Genomic DNA, 23365 nt, shown 5'->3' with positions numbered 1-23365 from the left:
AGACACAAAGGTACCATTTTTTACAATCTGGCTGACAAAAATTTAATAATTTTTGGTATTATGAAAGTAATGGTAATGAAAGTAATACTCAAAATAATTAAAATCATGACATTACTACCGATTGACTTAATTTCTCATAAAATAGTGAAGACTTAGACAAAAACCAAGCAAGTAAAAAGATCATAATCCATGGCCTCAAGCAAGGCTGACTACATGATTTATACCCTAAATAATCAGAGAGTTTTGTATAGGCAGATAAGTTTGGGGAAAACTTCAGGGAGAGATCAACGTATAAACCATGGATCCTGGTTTATGGTCAGAGGGATAGAAATCTCCTTAGATTTTTGACATGTTGCCTTATTAGTATGTGGAATGTTTTTGTTTTGCTTATAATAGTGCCCCTTTTTTTATTCATACCTATCACATATTTTTAAAACTCGGAACAAGCATTTTGAGCAATTATGGAAATTTAAACACCAAAAAAATCCTCACCTTATGTCTTTTCCCAATTTAACACTTGAGAATGTTGGTTATGTATGGCTTTTCCAACTTCACTATTTTGTTTTCATTTTATACTCATTTTTCTTCTTAATGTTAATGTTTCTCTGTACTTGTCTATTTTATTGAATTGGTAGGAACTAACCTTGCTTATTGGCCCTAGGATTTGTAACTAGTTTCATTAATAAAAATGAGTGATCTTAGACTCTGATTTTTTTTATCATTTTGATGTAGATATTTCCAAACTGGCTTTTGTACACATAAACACACTTGGGTTTTCTCTGATATTCTTTTAGTAAACATATCCACTTTTACAAAATAGATTTAACATTTTAGTGCTAAATGTGAAGTGCTGCATGCAAATTATTAAAGGTTTCTGGGCAAATACTCGTATCTGATACATGCCATTTCAGATTCAGAATCTCTTTAAAGTAAAATTAAAATTTCATGCTTGCGTATTTTTTTTTTCAAAAACATGATTCATCATTCTAAAAAATGCAGTCTCTTTTATCAAAACCAATTGAAATAGTGAAAATAAATTCCTTCCCAATAGATCATTTTCTGGTGAATGATTAAACTTTCTTGGGTAACAAAAACTATAAAATAACAGCTTGGCAAAGGCAATTTTAAAGACTGTTTCTAGAGAGTAATTTTTAAAGTTTAAATTGAACAGATAATAGTAAATGGTAGGCAAATATCTCATATTGCAGAAGGCATTTTTTAAAGTAATGTATTTTGTTCTAACTATATTGATCATCATTGAATAAAAATTCAAACTTATTTAATACCAGTTAATACCCAGAACATTGAGAGAGTTTTTTCATTTAGTAGAAGGTCACCATCATTCATTTTACAACTGATGATTTTATAATAGGTCCTTCTGGTTCTTGATGGTCATTATCAAAGTATAATGCATTGAAGATATGGCCTGTACAAAAGCAGAACAGGGATCTTAATTAGAATTCTGACAAGCCCACTCCAATAAAATGATGAGATTATTTGTAATTGATGTCACAATCAATTACCATTTAGTTCATCATGAGCATTCTAATAGGTCTGGCCTTGGTATTGGCCCCAGGATGTTGCTGAGTGAGTGGCTGCCCTGCTTATGCTGTTATTGAGACAGGAGGGCACATTTTCAGTCAGTATCCTAATGACCTCTTTTGAAGTCTATTAAATTAATGACCCTGTCACAGTTTTGATCTCTTGTAACCTCAGTTTGGGGTTTGTATAACAAATTACTGTTTGAGAACAGTATGATTATAAAAAAGACAGGTCTTTTAAAAAATTGGAACATTTGGTATTTATTTTATTGTGTAGGAAATAGAAGCAAAAATGCAACTTAGGATTTGTATGTATTTTAAAAGAAACTTTAGGATATTTCTCCCTATTCCAAGTGACATACTTTTCTTAATGATAGTACCTGAATTAGATTTTGTTGTTTCTCAAGGGGCTGCTGCTCTTATTCTGTCATTCTAGGTGCCAACAGGTCATGTTTGGTTAGAAGGTGATAATTTACAGAATTCTACAGATTCCAGGTATTATGGACCTATTCCATATGGACTAATAAGAGGACGAATCTTCTTTAAGGTACAGTTTTGTGCTTAAAATGTTTACTGTATTCTCTAAACTGTATTCTCTGCATTTCCACAAAATGAACCTTTGAAATCTTCAAGATGTCAGTGGATTTAACTGTTGCAGTAACTACATTTTATAACATGTTGGCTTTTACTTAGTACCACTATATGAAACATTCTCATCTCCCCTTGCCTAGTCTCACAAAATAGTTATTAAGAATGATTTTTCAATAATAATAAAATTAAAACTCACTGATGTAGCAAAAGAACCCTTTCATTTGAATTCTCTCTTATACAATCTGGGCATATTTTAATAAGCATTTGTGGGAGAGCAGTCTAGGTTCACAATACTTATAAAGCAAGGTATTGTGAACCTAGTTAAATACAGTAATCATGGACAGTTTATTGTGGTTGAAGCAAATGTACAACTCGTAGGGAAGATTATTGTTTTTATTGATTTTTCTGGATCCTTTTAATCATAAGCAATAATAAGAAAATAATAAGAAAAACACATGAGTATCTGGGGCAACTGGATAATTCCCAGAATTCTTTACAATTATTATATTCAAATACATAAAACTTAAAAACTTTAGATTCAAGATGTAACAGACATATATATTCATAAATACACACAGAGAATTTTTTGTATATTTAAATGTTCCAAACTCAACATTTAAATACATACAAGTGATTTTCTAAGTCTTACCCTTTTTAAAATTTTTTCTTAATTTTGTAATTTGTTCTAATTCATTATACAGTCTGATGCAGAAATTTTTATTCTTGACTGATAAGTAAGGATAAGCATTTAACTATTTAGCATAGAGAAAATGGATGAAAAGGAGAAGGGAATAATGATTATATAACATCACTTTTATTAATTTTCTTCAATCACATTTTGATTTTACAGATCTGGCCTCTGAGTGATTTTGGATTTCTACGAGACAGCCCAAATGGCCACAGATTTTCTGATAATTAGCAAGCATTTATTCTTTTGACTTGATTATTGTTTCCTGTTCAAGTGAATTTATTACTGCAGTTGAAACCATGTACTTAACCAATAAACTATTTGCTGTTCAGTTTTAGTTATTTGTTAAATGTAAAGAAAAGCAATCCATTCTGCAAACTCTTGTTCAAAATATTTGTGTAAAAATAAGTATAACCCAAGATCAGTGTTTCATCTAAATTTTATGTTATATATAAAATATTTGCAGGGGGACCTGAATGACTGTACCTCACTTGCAATTTTTTTGTCTTATATAAGTAAAGTGAAAATAATCTACTCTTCTTGAAAGTGCCTTATACTTCAGCTATAGTAAGTAAGTTAGAATAGTAACTATTCTTATTTATAAGTTCAATCTGCAACATCAGGAATTCATTCTAAGTAAAAAGCTTCTAAGTTATATGCTTGACTCACTCATTTGAAGTTAAGTAAAAAAGTTTCGGTGATCCCATAAGAGATTCTGTCAAGTTCTTTAAATGAGTTCTGATTTAAACTGTACAAGAATATTAAATGTATAGAAAAATACATCTTTAAGAATATGACATTTACAGGCTATTGTAGGCAATAATACTTTATAAAGTCCATCATACCAGCATTAAAATGGTTCTTATTCACAAATATGGCAATTAACACCAAACCTTAACACCTTGAAATAAAAAGGAAAGGGATGTACCAATTTCAGACTATTTTTTAAAGCTTCCATATTCTAAATTATACTTAAAGTTGAAGATGGTGAGGTTCATAAATTTTAGAACTAGAAGGCCAGGACTGGAGCCAAGTCTTAATTCCAAATCTATTTTTCTAGTTGTCACTTCACATTTTTTATTCTTCGTATTCAGCCTTCATTATGGGAGAACTGGGATCACATATTGTTCACAGAGATTCTAATTTAATTATAATGACACTAGAATTTGAGGTAGGTATAAAATAGGCCTATAACTGTAACCTGTTGGGAACATTATCAGTTAGACACTTTATAAATATAAAGGAATATGATGATAATATTTCCCAATAAGAGACATATTTATGTTAAGAAAAAGAATTCTTATGTTTTATCAAGGAGAAAACAAAGGTTTTAAGATGGGAATCCATAAAATATAACTCAGGTCCTTTTTATGGCAATGTAAATACAGTTTATAAGTACATATAAATAACTACATTAATCTTTTTAAATGTAGGTGATCTCTGCTTGATAATCTTATCATTTCTTTGGCAAATAATAGGGAAGAAAGAAAATTCATTTCCTTAATGCTCGAATGGTCTCTCATCATCATGTCTGAATATACACTTGAAGTATCCCAATAGTAGTCAACAATTTTAGCTATAATGAAGTAGTTCTATAATTAGTGAACATGTATCACAAGAAATCAGGTTAACTTCTTCTGCTTCATCTTTGGAAACACTGTATTTTCCACCACATCGGCAACTCAGAAAAAAAGAATGATCATCTGTGAAGAAAAAAAAAAAACTTCAAATGCTTACAAGCAACTACTTTTCTTATAACTTTTAAAAATGCAGAGTTTATTCCACAGAAATCGCAAAACAAACAAAAACCCTCAATAATGATAAAATGTATTTAAAGGAGAATTGGAAAACATTCCTTGCAAGGAACAGTGTTTCTAAAAATTACCAAAGCATCTATCTGTAGATGAGAGAAGTATTAAAGCTATGAATCAACAATCCAATGATTTGGGGGAGGGAGATGCTTAGAAGCAACTTGTGCAATGTTTTATTAAGAATCATAAAAATTTTATATTCTCTAAAATATATTTTCTAAAATATTACAGTGAAAGAGAAAGGAGCATGATATTTTGTCTAGAGTCTATCCTTTTAGAAATGACTGGTAACTTGACTATCAGCTAAATAATATTTGGATACTTCCTTTCTGGTACCACATGATTTCAATATATATAAACACCATAGTTTTTTGCAGTTTCCCCCACCCGATAATGGGGGATGTATGTGTACCTGATTGTTTGGTGTTTACAAATGATATATGAACCAACAGGAAACTGTCTGAAGTGAGATGCCCTAAGGAGGCAATGGTTTCCTCCTAATGGTAGAAATTTTAAGTATGTCCTCTCTCTGGAAAGTTTAATTACTAGTGTCCTTGGACAGAAAGAATTTCTGATTCCTCTGGTCTTCCATTTTATTATCTCTGGGAAGTAACTATCAAAGAAAAACCAACTTATTAATCACAGTATCTATTTTACCAATATCGTAATTTTTTAATAGAGACAAAGGAGTTCTCAAAGGATTCATGATTTCCTATGATCAAATATTGTCATTCAGTTTTCAAACTTGATTAATATTTATAACTCATGGAGTATGAAAAAAAGAGAAATTAAACTGAATGTATTTGCTCTCTATCAAATCCAATCTTAAAAAAATTAGTAATAAGGGGCTGGTGTTATGGCTTAGTGGTAGAGTGCTACCCTAGTACATGCGAAGCTTACAAATAAGCTGAGGTTCAATCCTCAGCACCAAATAAAAATAAAATAAAGGTATTGTGTCCATATGTAACTAAAAAAAAATTGAAAAAAAAATGAGCAATAAGCCAACTTACATGCTTATCAGTAAGAAAAACATGAATACACTGTCAATCCTGTTTTTATTCTTCCCCACAATGCCTTTCTTCTCCACAAAGACTAATTTTGATTTCAGAAATTCGTCTTCCCTATCTAAGCAATATACAAATATACATGTGCTATAGCATGTTTTCAAAGTGAATGGTTTTGTTGTTAAAATGTCTAAAAATATACGTATTCCAACCATTCATTGATTTTAAGCTAAATCTCCCCTCTTTTGTTTTTTTACCACCTCAGTGAACACTAAGAGACAATCTGAGGTGACACGTGCTTGGTAAATGACACAGAGGACAGCATGAGCTACTGCGGAGTTTTGTCATAGATATTTCCAAATGTTAGTGCTCACTAAAAATTAAGTTTATTGAAATTTCTTACTACCATCAAGTTTTGAAACAAGGTGCTATTTTCAAAGAAATCATAATTTTAAATATAGTGAATGAAGATCAACAATATGATCAAGTTACACTAGACTAACTTGTAAGGGGAAGGTTAACGTCAATCTCTCAACAGTTCCAGGTATATATGCCCTTTAAGCATAAGAAAATGCACTACTTCATATTGTTCTTTGATCCAGCAGCAGATACTTTGGCTATACCCATCATGTAGGGTTTCATCAGCTTTTCTCCATTTCTGGATATTCTCCTTCCAAGGCCATTCTGAGAACAGTTCTGAAGGAATCTAAAAAATTTTTTACTTGCCCAAATGATCACACTTTTTATTTAACTTCATATGCTAAGACAGCTCTTATTTATTTTTAAATAGTCCTTCAAGAATAATGGCTTCATTCAGCTATTGTTCAGTATTTCCTCTACGGAGGACAAGGATTATCTCCAGCTTTACAATGATAAAAATTCTTAAATAAGCAAAGCTCTTCTATATATTTAAGGTTAATTGTATCTGTTTAATACTGATTCACTGGCTGTGAATGGGATTCATCCCTGTCTTCTTTACAATGGTTTACTTTGGAGAGTTCCAGGGACAATAACATTTCTGATAAGCCTTGATGATTTCATTTTCTTAAATATCCGGGTAGATTCATTTGTCCATGTAGTAAAAAAAAGTATACTAAACAAAGGTACTTGAATCACCAATCTAAATTTTTAAGTTAAAATTAAATTGTACTATTTACAAATATAACAAATATTTCAAAGGTAAATAAAAGAAGAAAAACTATAACAACAAGCTTGCCTTATTTTTGCATCATTAGGAATCATTAGTAAATAAAGTATATTACACTTATCAATGAAAACAAGAATTAATTTGTTTAATAATAGATTAAATACATACATATATGCTGATGGACAGGAGGCAAACTATATCTTAAAAAAAATACATTTACAGCGGCTTGGGAGGCTGAGGCAGGAGGATTGTGAGTTCAAAGCCAGCCTCAGCAATGATGAAGCACTAAGGAACTCAGTGAAACCCTGTCTCTAAATAAAATACAAAATAGGACTGGGGATGGGGCTCAGGGGTCGAGTGGCCCTGAGTTCACTCCCTGGTACAAACAACAACAACAACAAAAACACATTTGAGCAGGTCTTCCTAATAAAGACATGTACTAGTTTGTCCTTCCATAAAAAGGCAATGAAAAGCCTGTCACAGCGGTAGCCCTTCCTGTTTATTCTGACTAGACTATTGCTAATATTTGGGAGCCTCAATTACAAAAAATCTGAAGCTTTCAATTATTTACTGAAAATTAGAATTTTGAATCTGTAATTTAATTTTAGTGGTTGAGTGCAGAATGGTCAAATGGGTAAAAACATGATTACCCTTCTAAGCCAATATGGCTTGTGACCCATTTCTTTAGAGCATAAATAAAGAATCTGCCATTGGAAAATGATGGCTCTGCTTATCTTTTACCATTCACACTCATTAGAACATTTTTAGAATCCTTTAGGTAATTTGTACCCCAAGCTGAATAATAGTTATAGGTTAAGAATATACAAAATTCTAGTAAACTATAAGATTTTCTTCAATTGCCCAGAGAAATATCAAAGTATGATACTCATGGATTATATCTGGAAAGAGTTTTCATAATATAATGATGTCTACCCAGAGTTTTTCAGGGAACATCAAAAGAACGCAGAAATAAAAATTTTAATGATACAAAAGGGGAAAAGACATGAACTCATGATAGGTCAAGGACAGTGACTGATTTTTCTTATTAAGAGACAATCAAAAATTTACAGTGGGGATGGGAAAAGCCTCCATGGAAAGCCCTCTCCTGAGAGTGTAAGATTCCATATAGGGAGAAAATGAACAAAAATTCTAATAGAAATTCATCTCAATTGCCACCATAAAGAGAAATAGAAAAAATCACCCTCTTTGACTTTAATAAAGTCCTTATTACAGAGAGTAATACAAAAATCAAAGTAGTACAAAACAAATGGAAAATAAACCCTTATGTACCTAACATCTAATTAAAGTAGAAAAATAACATTAATAAGTGAAGTTTAGAATTAAACAAAAACAGGCCAAACAAATCACAAATACATGTAAAACCAAACTATTATTTACAATTTCCAAACATCCTATAAGGTTTTACTTTCTTTCAAAAAATTCCTAATATTTTTCTTTGCTATAGATTAGTCCAAAAGAAAAAAAAAATTCCAACCTTCGTTCCAAGACATTTCTTCAAGATATACTTGAGCATCTACTGGGCCCAAATTTCTTAGCTCATCTTCTGTAAGATATAAAATAAGACACTTAATTTTGATATTTTACCTATGAAGAATGAGATGGCAACTCCAGCATAGTCATTACAATTCCTAGTTATCTATTATTTAAAACCTCAGTCTACTGCCTTTTTAAATATTTATTTTTTAGTTATAGGTGGACACAATATCTTTATTTTATATTTATGTGGTGCTGAGGATCAAAGCCAGTGCAGTGCTTCATGCATGCTAGGCAAGTGCTCTACCATTGAGCTACAACCTCAGCCCAGTCTACTACTTTTGAAAGCAATGTTAAGGCTACCCGACTTTAGCTGACTAAAAGATTCTATGTAACATGTCATTCCATATAAACTTTAAGTCAAAATTTATCCCATTTAATACACACAAAATCATGAAGGCAGTTTATAATCAGTACCCTCTATTTTGTGATACTTAAAAACTTTTTGTCAGATAAATTATATCTGGCTAAGAAAGCAATGTATAGATGCTATTTTACCAGCTTTCTAACTTTGGGTATATCAGTTTTTTCATCACTACAACAGAAATACTCTCTCATTTGTTTATTTTAGGAGGATTGCTATGCACTGAATTCCCTATTCTCCAACCCCCCACCCAAATTCATATGTTGAAGCCCTAAGCCCAATATGACTATTTAAGGAAGTGAATAAAGTTTAAAGAAGGTCATGAGGGTGAGATCCTAATTCAATAGGATTTGTGGCTTCGTAAGATGAGCACGAGATCATTCTGTATGTCCATCTACCCATGTACAGGAGAAAGGCCATATGAGGACAACAAGGGGGCTGTATGCAAGCCAGGAAGAGGGCCCTCATTAGGAACTGAACTGGCCAACACCTTGATCTTGGATTCCCAGTTTCCAGAAGTGTCAAAAATTCTGTTTAAGCCACCCAATCTATGTTACTTTGTTATGGCAGTTCAAGCAGACTAATGGGTATTCTTCCAATCAAAAATGATACATTGTTTTGAAGAAAAAAGCTCTACCAAAATGTAAGGGGCTATTAGTCATCTGACTGAAACAGGATAATAAGTAACTTACAGAAAGATTTACTTTAATACAGCAATAGCCCCACAACCCAGCTATTCTGTGTTGATGTTCCACTGCTGTTTTCTTTGCTGAAGTTTTCTCTTACCAATGGAAGATCCAAGGGAGCATGGAACATACCTAAATAAGTAAGAACATGGTCTAGGTAGTACAGGAATGTACTTTCTTGCCTAAAACAAGTGTATTTTGGGACAAAGAAAGCAACTATAGATAGGAAGCACATGTCTTTGTGTTTAAAGAAACGTTATATTTCCTGTACGCTTGTACTGTTCTTCTAGAAGTCAATGCTAAAAAAAAAAAAAAAAGAAAAAAAAAAAAACCCTAAAATCCACCCCGCACTCCAGTGAAATTTTCTTTAGCTGTCTCACTAGTCTCTTGTTCACATGCTGAGAATGCCTCCCTTTGTTCTGTTGTGTGAATGCCTGCAATTTAATTATATTTAATAACTGCCTGTTCAAAATTTATTGGTGAGTTACACAATTTTAAAATAGATGAAAAGATTATACAATATTTTGAACTTGCCATGGTTTTCTATTAAGGTATATTAAATATTATACCATTTCATATTTACTGGGTACCCAAAGTCTCAAAACTGTCCTTAAAACACAAAGATACAGACTCTTTCTAATGGTCAAGATAGTTCCTCCATATCTGTAAAGAGCTTATGCAGAATGTGTCAGTATGTGAAGTAATTTCCAAACAAACAAAAAAAATTTAATTTCTACATTTTATATAAAGTTCCCTTGGCTATGTGTTATTCTCTTATGTCCAAAAGTCTCATGATGGGGAAATATAATCTTGTATTTTAATTTCTTACTGGAAAGACTAAGGTGATTTGCTAGAACAGCGAAAATAAACAATCTTAAGATTTTAGGGATGGGAATAATTGACACTTAAAAGACATCCCCTTTAGGGGAAAAACAGGTGTCGTTAACTTATCACTAAGTTGTTTATACTCTAGAGTATCTTATAGACATCTTATGCAATTTTGAAATCAAATAAAGCAAAGAAGGAAAAGGCAGAAATAATGACGATGAATCAGCTTTTTCACTTTAACCTACCTTGGACACCTATAATATATAACTAGATAAAAAGACAACCCATTCACATATATCCATTATGCCATTCTTATTTAAAAATAACAAATAAGAAATAACTTGCAAATATAACTGCCAAGCAAGTCAGCATCCTATTGTTCTGCTTCTCTACTGGGAAGCTATTGTTATTCTCACCTAGTTACTATTTCATGTGCAACCCTTTCTATTATTCCACCCACTCAAAAAAACGGCTTTTACATTTTTATTATCTTTCCTTCTTTATCTCTTTGCACAGAAACTTCAGAGTAGCTACCTATTTCTTGGTTGAAAGATTAGCATAGACCATCTCTCACTGTAAAAGGGAAAACAACACAAAATGATTAGTCCCTTGCCAGGGGTCAGAAAATGAATATATTCAAATATTCTTGTTCTATAGCTGCTAAATATCTCTATATTGAACGGATTATTCAATATTATGTACACATAGTCTCAAGTTTCTGTGGAGATTCTGGTTTTAGAACACTTGTGATTACTCTCCATTATATGAAATGTAAGGGGCAAAAGTTCCCTAAGGTATAGGGGCAGAGGAGAGAGTGATGACTGGAAGAAGTCACAAGGGGACTTCTGGCTAAATGGGTGTGCTGACTGAAAATCTATCAAGCTGTACTTAAGATTTATGCACTTCTCTATATGTATTATACTTGAAGAAAAAGTTTTAAAGGTAGTGTATTGAGACTCTAATGGTTACATTTTTTAATAGACATAAGGAAAGAAAAAGAAGTGTCTCATAGGAAAGTGTGTATTCTTTGAAAGGATAGTAATCTAACTTCTGAAGAGTCTGGGGATGATTAACTCAGGGGAAAATTGGATCCCAGGAGAACCTTATAATGAGCACACAGGGTACATACAAGTAAAAGGTGAATCTAAATGTGGGCGGTGGGGGGTGACCAAGATCTTTTGTTGAGAGGCAGGTGTCCAAGTAGGGGGCAACAGCAAATTCCATCCCCCCACCCTAACCCCCACTACAATTACAAGGAACAAACAACTTAAATGTGGTTTTTTTTTTTTTCTCTTTAAACAATAATCTCTGCTTGTCCACCATTGTAGTTATAATTAAAAAACTTAATTCTTCCCTATCCACTAAATTAACTCACAGGAACCCTATTTTGATAATTGTCTACTAATCAGGCACAGCACCTTCAAAACAGATTAGGTTTTTGTTTGTTTGTTTTTTGTTTTGGTAGTATTACATATTATAAAAATTTTACTCACTACAATGAAACATTTTAACAAGTATCTACAAATTTAAGTCCTATCTCAAGATTGTCCTGTTAACATGACTGAAAATATTGAGAAAATAAACTGCCTTGGTGATTTAACTGAAGGACTAGATCCAAGATCTGAACTAGGATTTTTACTATAGAATGATAATAACTATTAAAAATAAAGATGAAAACAAAAGAAAAGAAAAACCCACAGCCATTTAGAAAGAAAAGCATTGCCTGGCATTTGGTGTACTCAGTCTTGAGTCTAATGACACTACACATGCTTTGATTCTTTAGAAGCAAATGGGTTCAATTTTTTTCTAAGTTTTCTGGGGACACTTAAGATCTGTTCACACCCTGTGCTGTGCTCACAAGCTTCGTCAAATAAGGAGGCAAAAAAACTTCTAAATTTATTTTACAAATAGAAAGCAGTGTATTATAGTTAGAGAGGTTCCTGAGGAATATAATGATAAAATCAAATAATTTATGTGGTTACTTGAAAAAGAATCTTTCAACCTTTAGAAGTATAGGCCCTTCTGACCTTGTGTTCTATTGGATTTGTCTGACAACAAGAGGTGAAAGAATTCTGTGGCTCTATTGTCTCAACAGTGGGATCTAAGAAAACACTGGCAGGGCTCATCAGAGAGGTTTATGAGCCTGCAATTCAAAGAGATTAAAAGGAAAATCTATGGAGATTCTTTCACACTAAAGAATAACATTAAATAACTATTAGCAGCTTGGTTCAGTAAAGCTTACTAGAGCTCTCGCTGGGTCATTCACAACTTTCTAAAAGAGGAAAGGTTTTTTTCAGCTCCATTTGGGAATCAATAAATATTTTTTACTTTTTACAAGACAATGGAATTCCAGTCTTTTTTAACTTCCTCTTAATGATAATAAAATTTCAAAAACAATTCTTTAATTTGTAAATAATTACACTTCCAATCTGAATAAAGTTTCTCTAACTGTAGCTACAATTTTTTTTAAAAAGTAAAAATAAAAAATAACAGCAACAAAAAGCTATAGAGGAAAGGAATTTATTCATTATGGCTGAGGTATTTTAAAGTCCCATTCAATTGTACACTGGCTAAAAGATCAAGTCCATCTGCAGCTCTGTCCATATTATTCATGCATGGCAATGTCACGTTATTCAAGTGATCATGAAATACTCTCACTTAACAATTAGTCCACCATTTTTATTTTTATGCCATTTCAAAAGCTTAATCCAAATTTAAAGACAAGACGTGTGTGAGCTTATGTATGTGTGTGTGAGTTAAAGCAAGCAGCAGTGTTTTCTTTTAGGTCTAACTCAGTATCTTCTTGTCTTGTAATTTTAAACAGCCATTTCATTCTTACAAATAATTTCACTATACAGAAATTTTTCATATAGTAAATAAGTTGAAGATAATCAATGTGTCTTCATAATGTCTCTTGGAAAGTCTCTTATGAGAAAGAATCGGGCAACATTTGAGAATTGTTTGTTAAGTCATATAATCCTACAGTCCTTTCTCAGATAAAATTAAAGTCACAACTGCAAGGCTTTCCACACTGAAGAAAAATTACAAACTTGGATATTCATTATGAATTTAAAAAACTGCAGGACTTACTACTAAATGGAAACCCAATGTTCAAGAAGGTCCCTAATGAAAAACCCAGAAACTGAATTCCTTCTGTTTCAACTACCAAACAAGAACAGCAGCAGATGTAGGCCTGGCCTTTTGTTCTGATTCTCAAAAATGTCTCATCCCTGACTATTGGGAACTGAAATAGCAGACTATACACACACAGTCTGTACAAAACTTGGAAGCCTAATAAACTGATTTAAGAGTCAGAGAAAATGGCTTGGAATTCTCCCCTATCAATTACTAGCTGTGTGACCTTAGTCAAATTACTTAACCTCTTGGAGTCTTTAACTCTTTCTCTGGAAAGTAGTTATTAATACCTTCCTCACATGAATATTTAGACAATGTTTAAAGGACAATTACCACACTTTTAGTGCTCAATAAATGACAAATTTTTAAGCTATTATTGTCTCATGATGTTTGTGTTGAACTATTTAGACTAGACCATAGAAAATGAAGAACCAATCAATTAGTAGTAGGGGGAAAAACCTCAGTGTAGTTCCACAGTGTAGGAAGAAGGCAGCAACTCTTGAACTTGTCTGGATTTGTAACACTGCTATGAAGGTTGATGTACTTGACTACTGTCAGTCCATTAACTCTGATCTAAGCCATAGTCTATATAACTTTTTTAGTCCCTCCAAAATATCAAACACAGAACCAAAAGGTAGGTACCACAGGGGGGAAAAACATCAAAAATAATTAATTTTGTGGATTAAATTCAGAAGATAGAAATGATAATGGATTAAAATATCAGGAAAGACTCTGGAGGGAGGGTGGGGGTGAGGAAAATGGGAGGGCTTGAGATAAATTTTGAACAAAGAATATTCTACAAAGAATAGGAAAGTGTTCTGAATAATGAAAAACATATGAGTATATCTGAGAGCCTCTACATGGACCAGAGATGATTTTCTTTAGGCTGTAGCCAATGATTAAGTTGGAAAAAGTAATAAGGACAAACTTAAAGGTTTTGTCTCTTGAGAATTCTAGGTAAATGGGCAAATGTAATGGGAGAGAGAGGGGGGAGTTACAATTTTCTTAAGTAGAAGAGAGAAAAAAGAAAGCTAGATCAATCAAAATGTAAAGGACTATGGGAGAAGGCAGCAGAAGAGAATGGAAGAGCAATGAGCAGCTACGGAAATACTCAGGTTATGTGTTATAATCTGGGGATGGACTACTGAGGCAGCTGTGTGAATAAAATCATATAGGGGAAAAACATTGAAAAAAGCAAAAATGTCAACTTACATTTCTTATTCATTGGTTGTAAACAGAGCAAAGTATAAGTAATCAGAGTACAATATGAAACCAGGGTTTCACGTCTGAGGGGGAAAAAAAGCAAGGAGAATGGGTCCCCTTTTGGTTTTGGACCCACTGATTTCAACTGGGCCAAGTAGCCAAGGAGAAGGGGAGAGGTTAAAGTCACAAACAAAAACTTCCTAAAATCTTATATTTCTTTACTATACTATTAAGTCAGATCCCCAAATTGTATTCAAATGTACCAGAATTACAACTAGAATCTTGTCCATAGTATTCTCAGCCACATTTTTATTCAAAATTGATGAAAAATGATCTTAAAATACATTTTCATTGCAAAAGCCGTTATTTCCACTCAAATAAATGTGAAATAATATGAGTAGTAACCTTCTTTTGACAAATAAGATGAGGCAGTGGGACCCTCACAGAAAGTTATATCTGTACACTCTTCTTCCTCTCAAGATAATGCCAGTCCCCAACTGTCTAGATGGATTTTCTGCATCATTTCACATACTTACTTTTCCCAGAAACAGTCACTAAAAAGAAAAAAAAAATACCCCCTGATGTTTATCTTCAAGTTTTTACCTGAAGCTAATTTTTACAGCCAATTTTGAAATTCCTAAAATCAAATGGAAATAATAAGAAGACCATAAATGGAAACCATAATCTGATTAATTCAAGTATTTTGTAAGGGTCAATTTTAGGACATATTTTACACAACTATTTACTGGTCTTAAGATATTACTCCTAACAGTTAACCCAAATCCATATTATCTAAAAGTATCTACATTTACAAGTAAGTATTTTTGGAGTTATACTAACACCCTTTTTATAAGAACTCTTCATTTTTAGTTCAAGAAATTACATGCTGACTTAAGTTATCTGACACATAAATGTTGGTAGAATTTTAAGATACTATTCTTGACTTATTCCAAGATTTCCTCATCTTCCATTCTCAAATTTTTATCCTAATAAAGGGATGCAGCAAATTGTATAAAACAACATCAGAAATGATCTACTGTACCTAGCTAAGAAGAGGAGCTGATTACCTATGAAGAAAGGCACACTTGCTTTATAAGTTCCAGCCATATTGCTCTCTGAGCCAGGCTGATTTGGTTATCTAAGTACTTAGCCAATTGGTGGAATGGGAAGCACCACATCACCAAAATAACTTACTAATAGAAAACCAAGATATATCGATATAAAATACTATATGCTAGATCAGGAAGGATCTCAAACACAACCCACTCATTAAGCATTGTTTAATCTAATTAACTGCATTTAAAGGTTTGTTTCTCTTCAGGGTAAGTAACTTAACTCATAAGCTATGTCATCTGCAGGGCCACCGAGGCATCAGAAATCTGGGACTGTACATTAGAAAACTACTGAATCACAATCCCTATTTTTTTCCCCATGATATACTTCTGATGTGCTTTTTAATGTGTTTAATATATGAGAAAACTCTCCACAAATTTATAAAGGCACCAAAATCTATTCAACAGACAATATTCAAGTGAACACTTAATAAATCCTGAAAAGGTTTTCCAAAATGCTCATCTACTTGAAATGCAAAGCCTAGTCCTGAATAACTATGCTTTTCAGGGGAATGATGGAAGCTGTCTTTGGAAGCATCCTTACAAAACAATACGGTAAATATGCCAACTGGAACTAATTGATTAAATTCACTAGTTAACATTGCCTTCAAAATGTATAATCTCTTGGAACTGAATATTACTCATCCTTTTCTTAAGACTTGATTTTCTTCAGCCTGGCAAACATTGCCCCAAGATGTCAACTAAGAATATAAAAGTAGAAATGAAGGAGAAAAAAATATGTATTTTACTTTAGGTTATCTGCCCTAGATTATTACTTTTTCTTTAATAGAAATAATCCATTGATAGTTTCTTTTGAGAAGCAAAGAAATATGGACATCAAGGACTCCTTTAAATCATCTTCTAGGCAATTATATGGTTGTGGACAATATTGATGAGGTTTTCCTTAAATCAAGGCACCAAGTCTGAGCTGTGAAATATGAAAAAGCACTCAACGTCAGCCAATAAAGTATCTCCCACCTTCTTCCCAATATTATAGAGCTCAAATTTATTTCATATTGCAAGTTAAAAGCAGGCAGGAAACAAACATATTTAAAGCACCCCCTATGAAAGTTATTTATGACGAACTAGCACCACATGGAAAAAGAGTTCTGTATAACAAAGCTATTTCCATGTCCCCAGGGGGTGACCCAGAAAAAAGAGTGCTTTGACCTGGTTATAACAGTTCTCTCTCTCTTGGTAACCTATCCTGGTCTTTAACAAATTATCACTCTCAAAGGTTTCCCTTCTATCAAATCTAAATCCTCACTGTTGAGAAGTTCAAGTTCATTTCCTTTTTTGAGGAGCCAATTTTTTAAAACGGTTGAAAAGAAAAAAAAATCAATGGTATTCAAGAGAACAATATGAAAACAGGTTTACTATAAGATTTTTGAAAAATAGTTCTGGTATGATAAGTTTAAAAACAGAAAGTTATATTTAAATAAGAGACTCTTATCTCAACAGTAAGCCAATCTCCACCTAAAACTGAAACACAGAATTCACTATTTGGAGTCCACAGTAAAGAAATACATATTTAATACTAGATTCAGGTATTAAAATGTCACGAAAAGTTGTATTTCTACTGTTCTTTTAGAACAGCTCACTTCTTCTGTTCTTTTAAAACAGTTCTTTAAGAACAGTAATCACCCATCTGAAAAACTTCAAAACAAATTGACATTTTATAAGTTCCAGGTTAGGTATATGGATCAGGGCCAATTCTTACTGTATATGGTTTTGTCTAAACCTCATTGTAATTTTCATCAATAACCTACAAGAGTCCCCAGTGACACAGGAGACCACAGGTGCTTCCATTAAAAGCCTAAAGAAAACTTTGCTAGGCCAAGGTAGCACATACTTGTAGTCCCAGTGACTCAAGAGGCTGAGGCAGGAGGATTTTAAGTTCAAAGTCAAACTTAGAAACTTATCAAGATTCTAGTGAGATCCTGTCTCAAAATAAAAGATTTAAATACAAAAAAAAAAGAAAAAGAAAAAAAGGATGGGGATGTAGCTCAGTGGTTAAACACCCCTGAGTTCAATAGTTCAATTTCCAGTACCAAACAAAACCAAAAATAAACACTTTGTTTAAAACCAGCTTGCTTGGTAGCACATGCCTGTAATCCCAGCAATTTGTGGAGCTGAGGCAGGTGGATCACAAGTTTGAGGGCTGCCTGGGCAATGTAGTGAAGACTGAGGATATAGCTCAGTAGTAGAGTGTCCCTGAGAATGATCCTGGATACCAAAACAAAAATGTTTAAAAACAAAACATAAAAAGCTCAAGAGAGCTGGGCATGTAGCTCATTATTGGTCTACCTTTAAATTACTGGTCTACCCAACTCTACAGCCCAATAAGAAAGACTGTTCTTCTTTTTGACCTCTCCCTAACCCTTTCTCTGTGGACAATAGAATTTTAGTCAAATTCATTAATCTGCTCTTTAGAGTACACAGGCTGTGGAATGATAGAAATGCAGAGGGACAATGAAAATACATACCCTACACACGTTAGAGTACAGTTTTATATTATTGCTATCTTAAACAAAATGGAACTCTACATAGTAAAGACTGGTAATGAGAGAACTATCATATCCAAGACTTTCAGAGAAATTATATCACATGAACACAGTTTAAAAGGATATATCTATCTATGGATATGTAGCCACTTCTACACTCTTTTGTCAGAACAAACACATTTACTACATAGTACCAAAGAGAAGATGCAACATTCAAGCCCTACTTGAAAATCTGCAAATTCTTTAAAAAGGTAAGTATACCTCAGATTCTTAATATTAAAACAAAACAAAACAAAACCTGTTAGTCTTTAAAGAAGTAGAAGGGCTTTAGAGCTAATTAGTACCATGAACAATTTACTACTAAAACCTACCACTCCAGGACATAAACAATGAGTTAAGTCTTTTCATGCAAAGGTATTCCACACTAAAAGAAATACTTAATTTTATTGGTACAACTTCCTATGAAAATGAGTATGGATGTTTTACAAATTATCATTGGCTCCATTCTATAATGCTGTGTTTGGAAATAAAGCCTTGCATTTCAAATCAAATTTTCATAACCTCAGTAGCAGGAGCCTTAAAATCATTTTGTGAGGTTGATCGTGTGCCAGTGTGGGCATGGGAAGGGATTCAATAATCAACTACAAGACAGCTTTTATCAACACATCCCAGTCAATGCTGAGCCTGATGTGCTATTGGAGAGAGCAATTGAGTGTTTTCCCCACAGGCTGTAACTGATTATTGACTCCCTCCATTAGCATGTAGGGTGCATGAAGGTCCAAACAGAAGGCTGAGGGACTCCTGTCCCAAGGCCAGTGCTGAAAGACAGCCTATCACTTCGTGTAACTGCAGTCTATGTGTGACAAACCTGACCTACATTTCTCCCTTTCTTTCTCACAACAGCCTGCCACTGTTTTAAGAACCTATTTTCAAAAAGCATAAAAGAAACAACTTTTAAAAACTGCTTAGGCAATGTGCATTCCTAAAGTATCATTTATAACAACCTAATAAGGAATAGTTTATCTTGGAGATAATCATGTAACCTAGGCTAAAATGGTTCCAAAAAGAGCAGAATGCTTTATGATATTATCCATTTTCTTTTACATTGTTATTTATATAGTATACAGTCCTAGAGCACTACAGTAAAAGTTTTAATCCATAGTATAATTAAACTTAATCAAAAGAAGTTTTAAACATAAAAAACATATTAATTAGGAATGTGTAATTATGTTAATAGTTAATGAAAAGTAAATTTCATAGATTTATAAGATGCCACATCCTTGTGATTCAGTTAACTTCTCAATGGACACAAAATAATCACTACTAAGAACAGGGCATAATTAAAAACAATGATGGACTAGGGGAGTAAAGGTGGCAATAACTTGGTGCAAATGCTGGAAAATGCTCTCCAGGAGAGGCTGCATACTGTGCTTCAAAAGTTGCCCATGGGCTGTGGCTCCTCACCACAAGTACCTACCATGCCGCTGCAGGTCATACTCTTTTTTTGTCTCTTCATTCCCTAGAATTTTCCATGCCTGATCAACTTCAATGAACTTCTGTATACATTCCTCCACTCTTCCTGCTGGCACATCTGTACTTTGTTTATCTGGATGATACTGTCAATCGAAAATAAAGGGGGTAGTGAACAGAGAGAGAGTTGTGTGGGGTAGGCAAAAAAAAAAAGTAAATCCGAACCTTAGTTAAGGGGGTAATAGGAAGTTGAAAACTAAGATACAAGGCAATGAGACAACAGTGTTGGGCACAGGAGACAACTGCCAGGTTAATTAGACCATTGGAGTAGCTATAAATCCACCAGTGACATGATATGTCACAACGTGCAAAGACAGCATTTTCTGGATAATTTGCTCATGGAATCATTGGTCTCATGGACAATTTACCTAGAGAGTATGACTAACACAAATAGAAATAGGTACGTGCAGACAAGCAGGACATGAAAAAGGAAGAACACAAACTATGCAGACTATGAAGCTTCCCTTATATAATATGCACGGCTGTAGTAATCATTACAAATGAACTACAAGTTTTTCTTCTGAAATTAAATTCTACAATCTTAAAATAAAATGTATCTAATTATAAAAGTAAATTATCTTTCCTATTCTTCCTCAAATCTCAAGATTTTAAAGTTACCAATTCAAAGGTATATGATTTGGTTATTCTGAGCCAGATTTGTAAGAAACAACTTTTTAAAATTCAAAACATTTGAATATAAATTAATCCATGAAAGAAATTTCTCATGTAAACTTTCTAACTAAGAAATTTTCAACAATGTTTTTAATATAATAATTTTTCATACTATTTGGTCAAAATCAGAAAGTTTTGCATCAACTAAATTCTCAAATGCTAATAAAATGTGGTTTACTGGATACCTCACTTATACTATCCTTTCTTTTCTCTACTGTTGTCCCTTCTTTTTTTATGCAACAGTTCTTCCAGAAGAATCAATATGTCATTTGGTTTTCAGCAGTCTCTCAGCAAACAAATGTTATTTAAATTTACAGACATTTCACTTAAAATAACCTAAGGATAGCAGATATTCAGATATAGAATTTTTTTCACTTTCAAGTAAATAAGAAACCACTTATTCAGAAATTTCAACCAGTAATTACTCTAAAGGTTTTTTTCAATATATTACAGAACATATTTTAATTTCAAAAGTAAACTTAGAAACCTCCTTTGAATATAGAAGTTTTTCTTTCTCTATTATTTTTTCAAATTTTTAAAATTAAAAGCCAAATAGTCATATTCCCATTTCATGAAACATCAATGTGGTTGGTTCACATACTCAAAATTAATAGTAAAATCATATTAATTCTGGGGCTGGCATTGTGATTCAGCGGTAGAGCGCTCTCCTGGCACACTGTGGGGTCCTGGGTTCAATCTTCAGCACCACATTAAATAAATAAATAAAGAAAGAAAGAAAGAAAGAAAGAAATGTATTGTGTCCAACTACAACTAAAAAATAAAAAAATAAAAATATTAATTCTCTCACAGACTGCTTTACAGACACCAAAATGGCACAAAAGTTTTCAGTACTGTGGCATTTTTTATTGAAGTTGCTTAACCCAGAGTAATTCAGTAATCTGCATCAAGTACCACATAGCTAAGTGACTTCATTCTCAAATTCAAATTCAGAAAGTTTTCATTTCATATCATGGACTACTGTCTTTAATAGTGGAATCATTTTTATGGTGAACTTCACAGTGTTGATGATTCTCAGTAGCAGAATAAAATTATCATGATATCTGGCCACACAAAAGAACTATAAACATACAAGATGGAAGAAAGACTGATTTTAGGGCTTCAACAAACTTCCTTTCTCCCTATGCCAAATCTGTCAGTTACTAACATTTAGGTATTGAAACTAATTAATATAATGACTAGAGAAAAGAAAAGGAACCTAAGGCTTTATTGTTTCATCTTCATTTAATGGTGTTCATAAAAATTATTTATGTACCAAAGTTTTGGCAATCCCTATAGTTGGGATAGTCAAACAATATCCCTAAACCAAAATAGAGTTGGTTGCATTAAAGTTCTCTAGCTGACCGAATACTTTATAAGAAGATGTTATTTTGATTCAATGTTAATACATGGAACACACTCCAATATGCTACAATGGTACAGTTAAGATACATATTCATGTGGAAACTTTTAATTTCAATATATCACAAACATTAAGTAAGGCCTTGGAGAAATAAATCATTCTAAGATTCTAGCTATAAAATAGGAGTACAGATTTAAAAAATGGTAATTTCTAATAGAAAGTTAACTTGTTAGGCCTGGTCTTGTACCAACCTGACCAAGAAAGCCTTAAAAAACTAGGAATTCGTTCCTGTCTGCCCCAAAGTAAAAACCATTGCTAAATTTTATTGTGAGTCATATCAATTCTATCATAGTCAAAATATGATCTCGTTCCTGAATTTGGAAGTTCATGACTATTAATAAAATAAGTAGTTCACCATCTGAGACTTTCAAGTCCATTCTGTTTTGTTACTAGAATTCAATATTATTCCAAGACATGCATATAATGGATATATTCCAATAAAATGCCTATTATCGCATGAAAATAAATGTGCTCTTTGGGAAACTAAAGTTTAAGTTTAATTTTGCTTTGACATCAAGTTCCAGTACAAAGTGAAGGTCTAAAAAACAATATCAAGTCCAAAGCCCTGGTTCCTGTAAATGTTACTTCATTAGGAAAAAAAGGAATATGCAGATGTAATTAAATTAAAGATTTTGAAATGGAGAGATTATCCTGGATCATCCAGGAGGACGCTAAATTCAATCGAAGAGTTCTTGTAAGAAAGAGGAGATTTAACAGAGAAGGTGATATGAAGATGGTGCTGGCCTTAATAGATTGAACTAATGCAGCCACAAGCCAAGGAATGCCAGTGGTGACCAGAAGATAGAAAGACAAGAAATGGATTCTCCTCCATATTCTCCAGAGGGAGTACAGCCCTGCCAATACCTTGATGCTAGGCCAATTGTACTGATTTCATATTTTGGTCTACAGAACTGTAAAAGAATAAATTTATGTGGTTTTAAGTCACTGAGTTTAAAAATATGAAACGATTCTCTCTTCTCAATGTGAAAACAAGCCCTAATCCTAGGTTTCAAAACTTTCCAATCACAAAGTGTATATTTAATTTTCTTCTACTATTTCTAAATTTGAGCCTTCCTATGAGAAGCAAGCTCCATCATTCATGATCACATCACCAAAAAGACCACTGTCATTTTCTTCTTGTTTGTTGGGAGTTTATTCCTTGCCCTTCTCTACCATAATTCCCACTAGCCAAACCACCCACTCCTGAGAGCCCAAAGCTATCTCAATTTCATTCATTCATTTGTAAAATAAAAGACAGGTGTAATCTAAAGCATTCTGTATTCTGAAGAATTACTATCTAATTGAGGAACTTGGAATAAAACAAAACAAAACATGGATTTCCTTATACTATCAGAACTCCAAATGAATCTTACAAATACTAGGGAGTTCCAAGGATAACATTCATTAAGCAAAGAAAATACTGATATCCCTTAATTAATAAAATAGGCATGTTCTAAAATTAATGTTGCAAAATTCACTTATTTTAACTGACTTTTACTTTTGTTAAGTACTAAATTGAAATGTACTTAGGTGGAGTTGGAAGAACTAAGTCTCCTGAAAGCAATGACCTCAAAA

At 32.8% G+C, this 23365-nt stretch overlaps 2 protein-coding genes across 12 annotated transcripts in view; one reads left to right on the top strand and one right to left on the bottom strand.

Annotated features, from left to right (window-relative positions):
• Positions 1 to 3359, top strand: part of Immp1l (inner mitochondrial membrane peptidase subunit 1) — a 76844-nt gene extending 73485 nt beyond the window's left edge. For all 11 annotated transcript variants that reach the window (XM_076847013.2, XM_076847005.2, XM_076847004.2 and 8 more), the window contains 2 exons: positions 1978 to 2088; positions 2983 to 3359. In XM_076847013.2, coding sequence (XP_076703128.1) covers positions 1978 to 2088; positions 2983 to 3051 — 180 coding nt within the window. In that variant the 3' untranslated portion in view covers positions 3052 to 3359. The remainder of the gene's footprint in view (positions 1 to 1977; positions 2089 to 2982) is intronic.
• Positions 112 to 23365, bottom strand: part of Dnajc24 (DnaJ heat shock protein family (Hsp40) member C24) — a 48589-nt gene continuing 25335 nt past the window's right edge. Inside the window, exons 3-5 of the mRNA XM_076847014.2 lie at positions 19646 to 19784; positions 8278 to 8346; positions 112 to 4523 (exon numbers count right to left, since the gene is read on the bottom strand). Coding sequence (XP_076703129.1) covers positions 4393 to 4523; positions 8278 to 8346; positions 19646 to 19784 — 339 coding nt within the window. The 3' untranslated portion in view covers positions 112 to 4392. The remainder of the gene's footprint in view (positions 4524 to 8277; positions 8347 to 19645; positions 19785 to 23365) is intronic.

This window comes from Callospermophilus lateralis, chromosome 2 (assembly GCF_048772815.1).
Source record: "Callospermophilus lateralis isolate mCalLat2 chromosome 2, mCalLat2.hap1, whole genome shotgun sequence".
Lineage (NCBI taxonomy): Eukaryota > Metazoa > Chordata > Mammalia > Rodentia > Sciuridae > Callospermophilus > Callospermophilus lateralis.
This window is presented reverse-complemented; position numbering and strand designations above follow the sequence as displayed.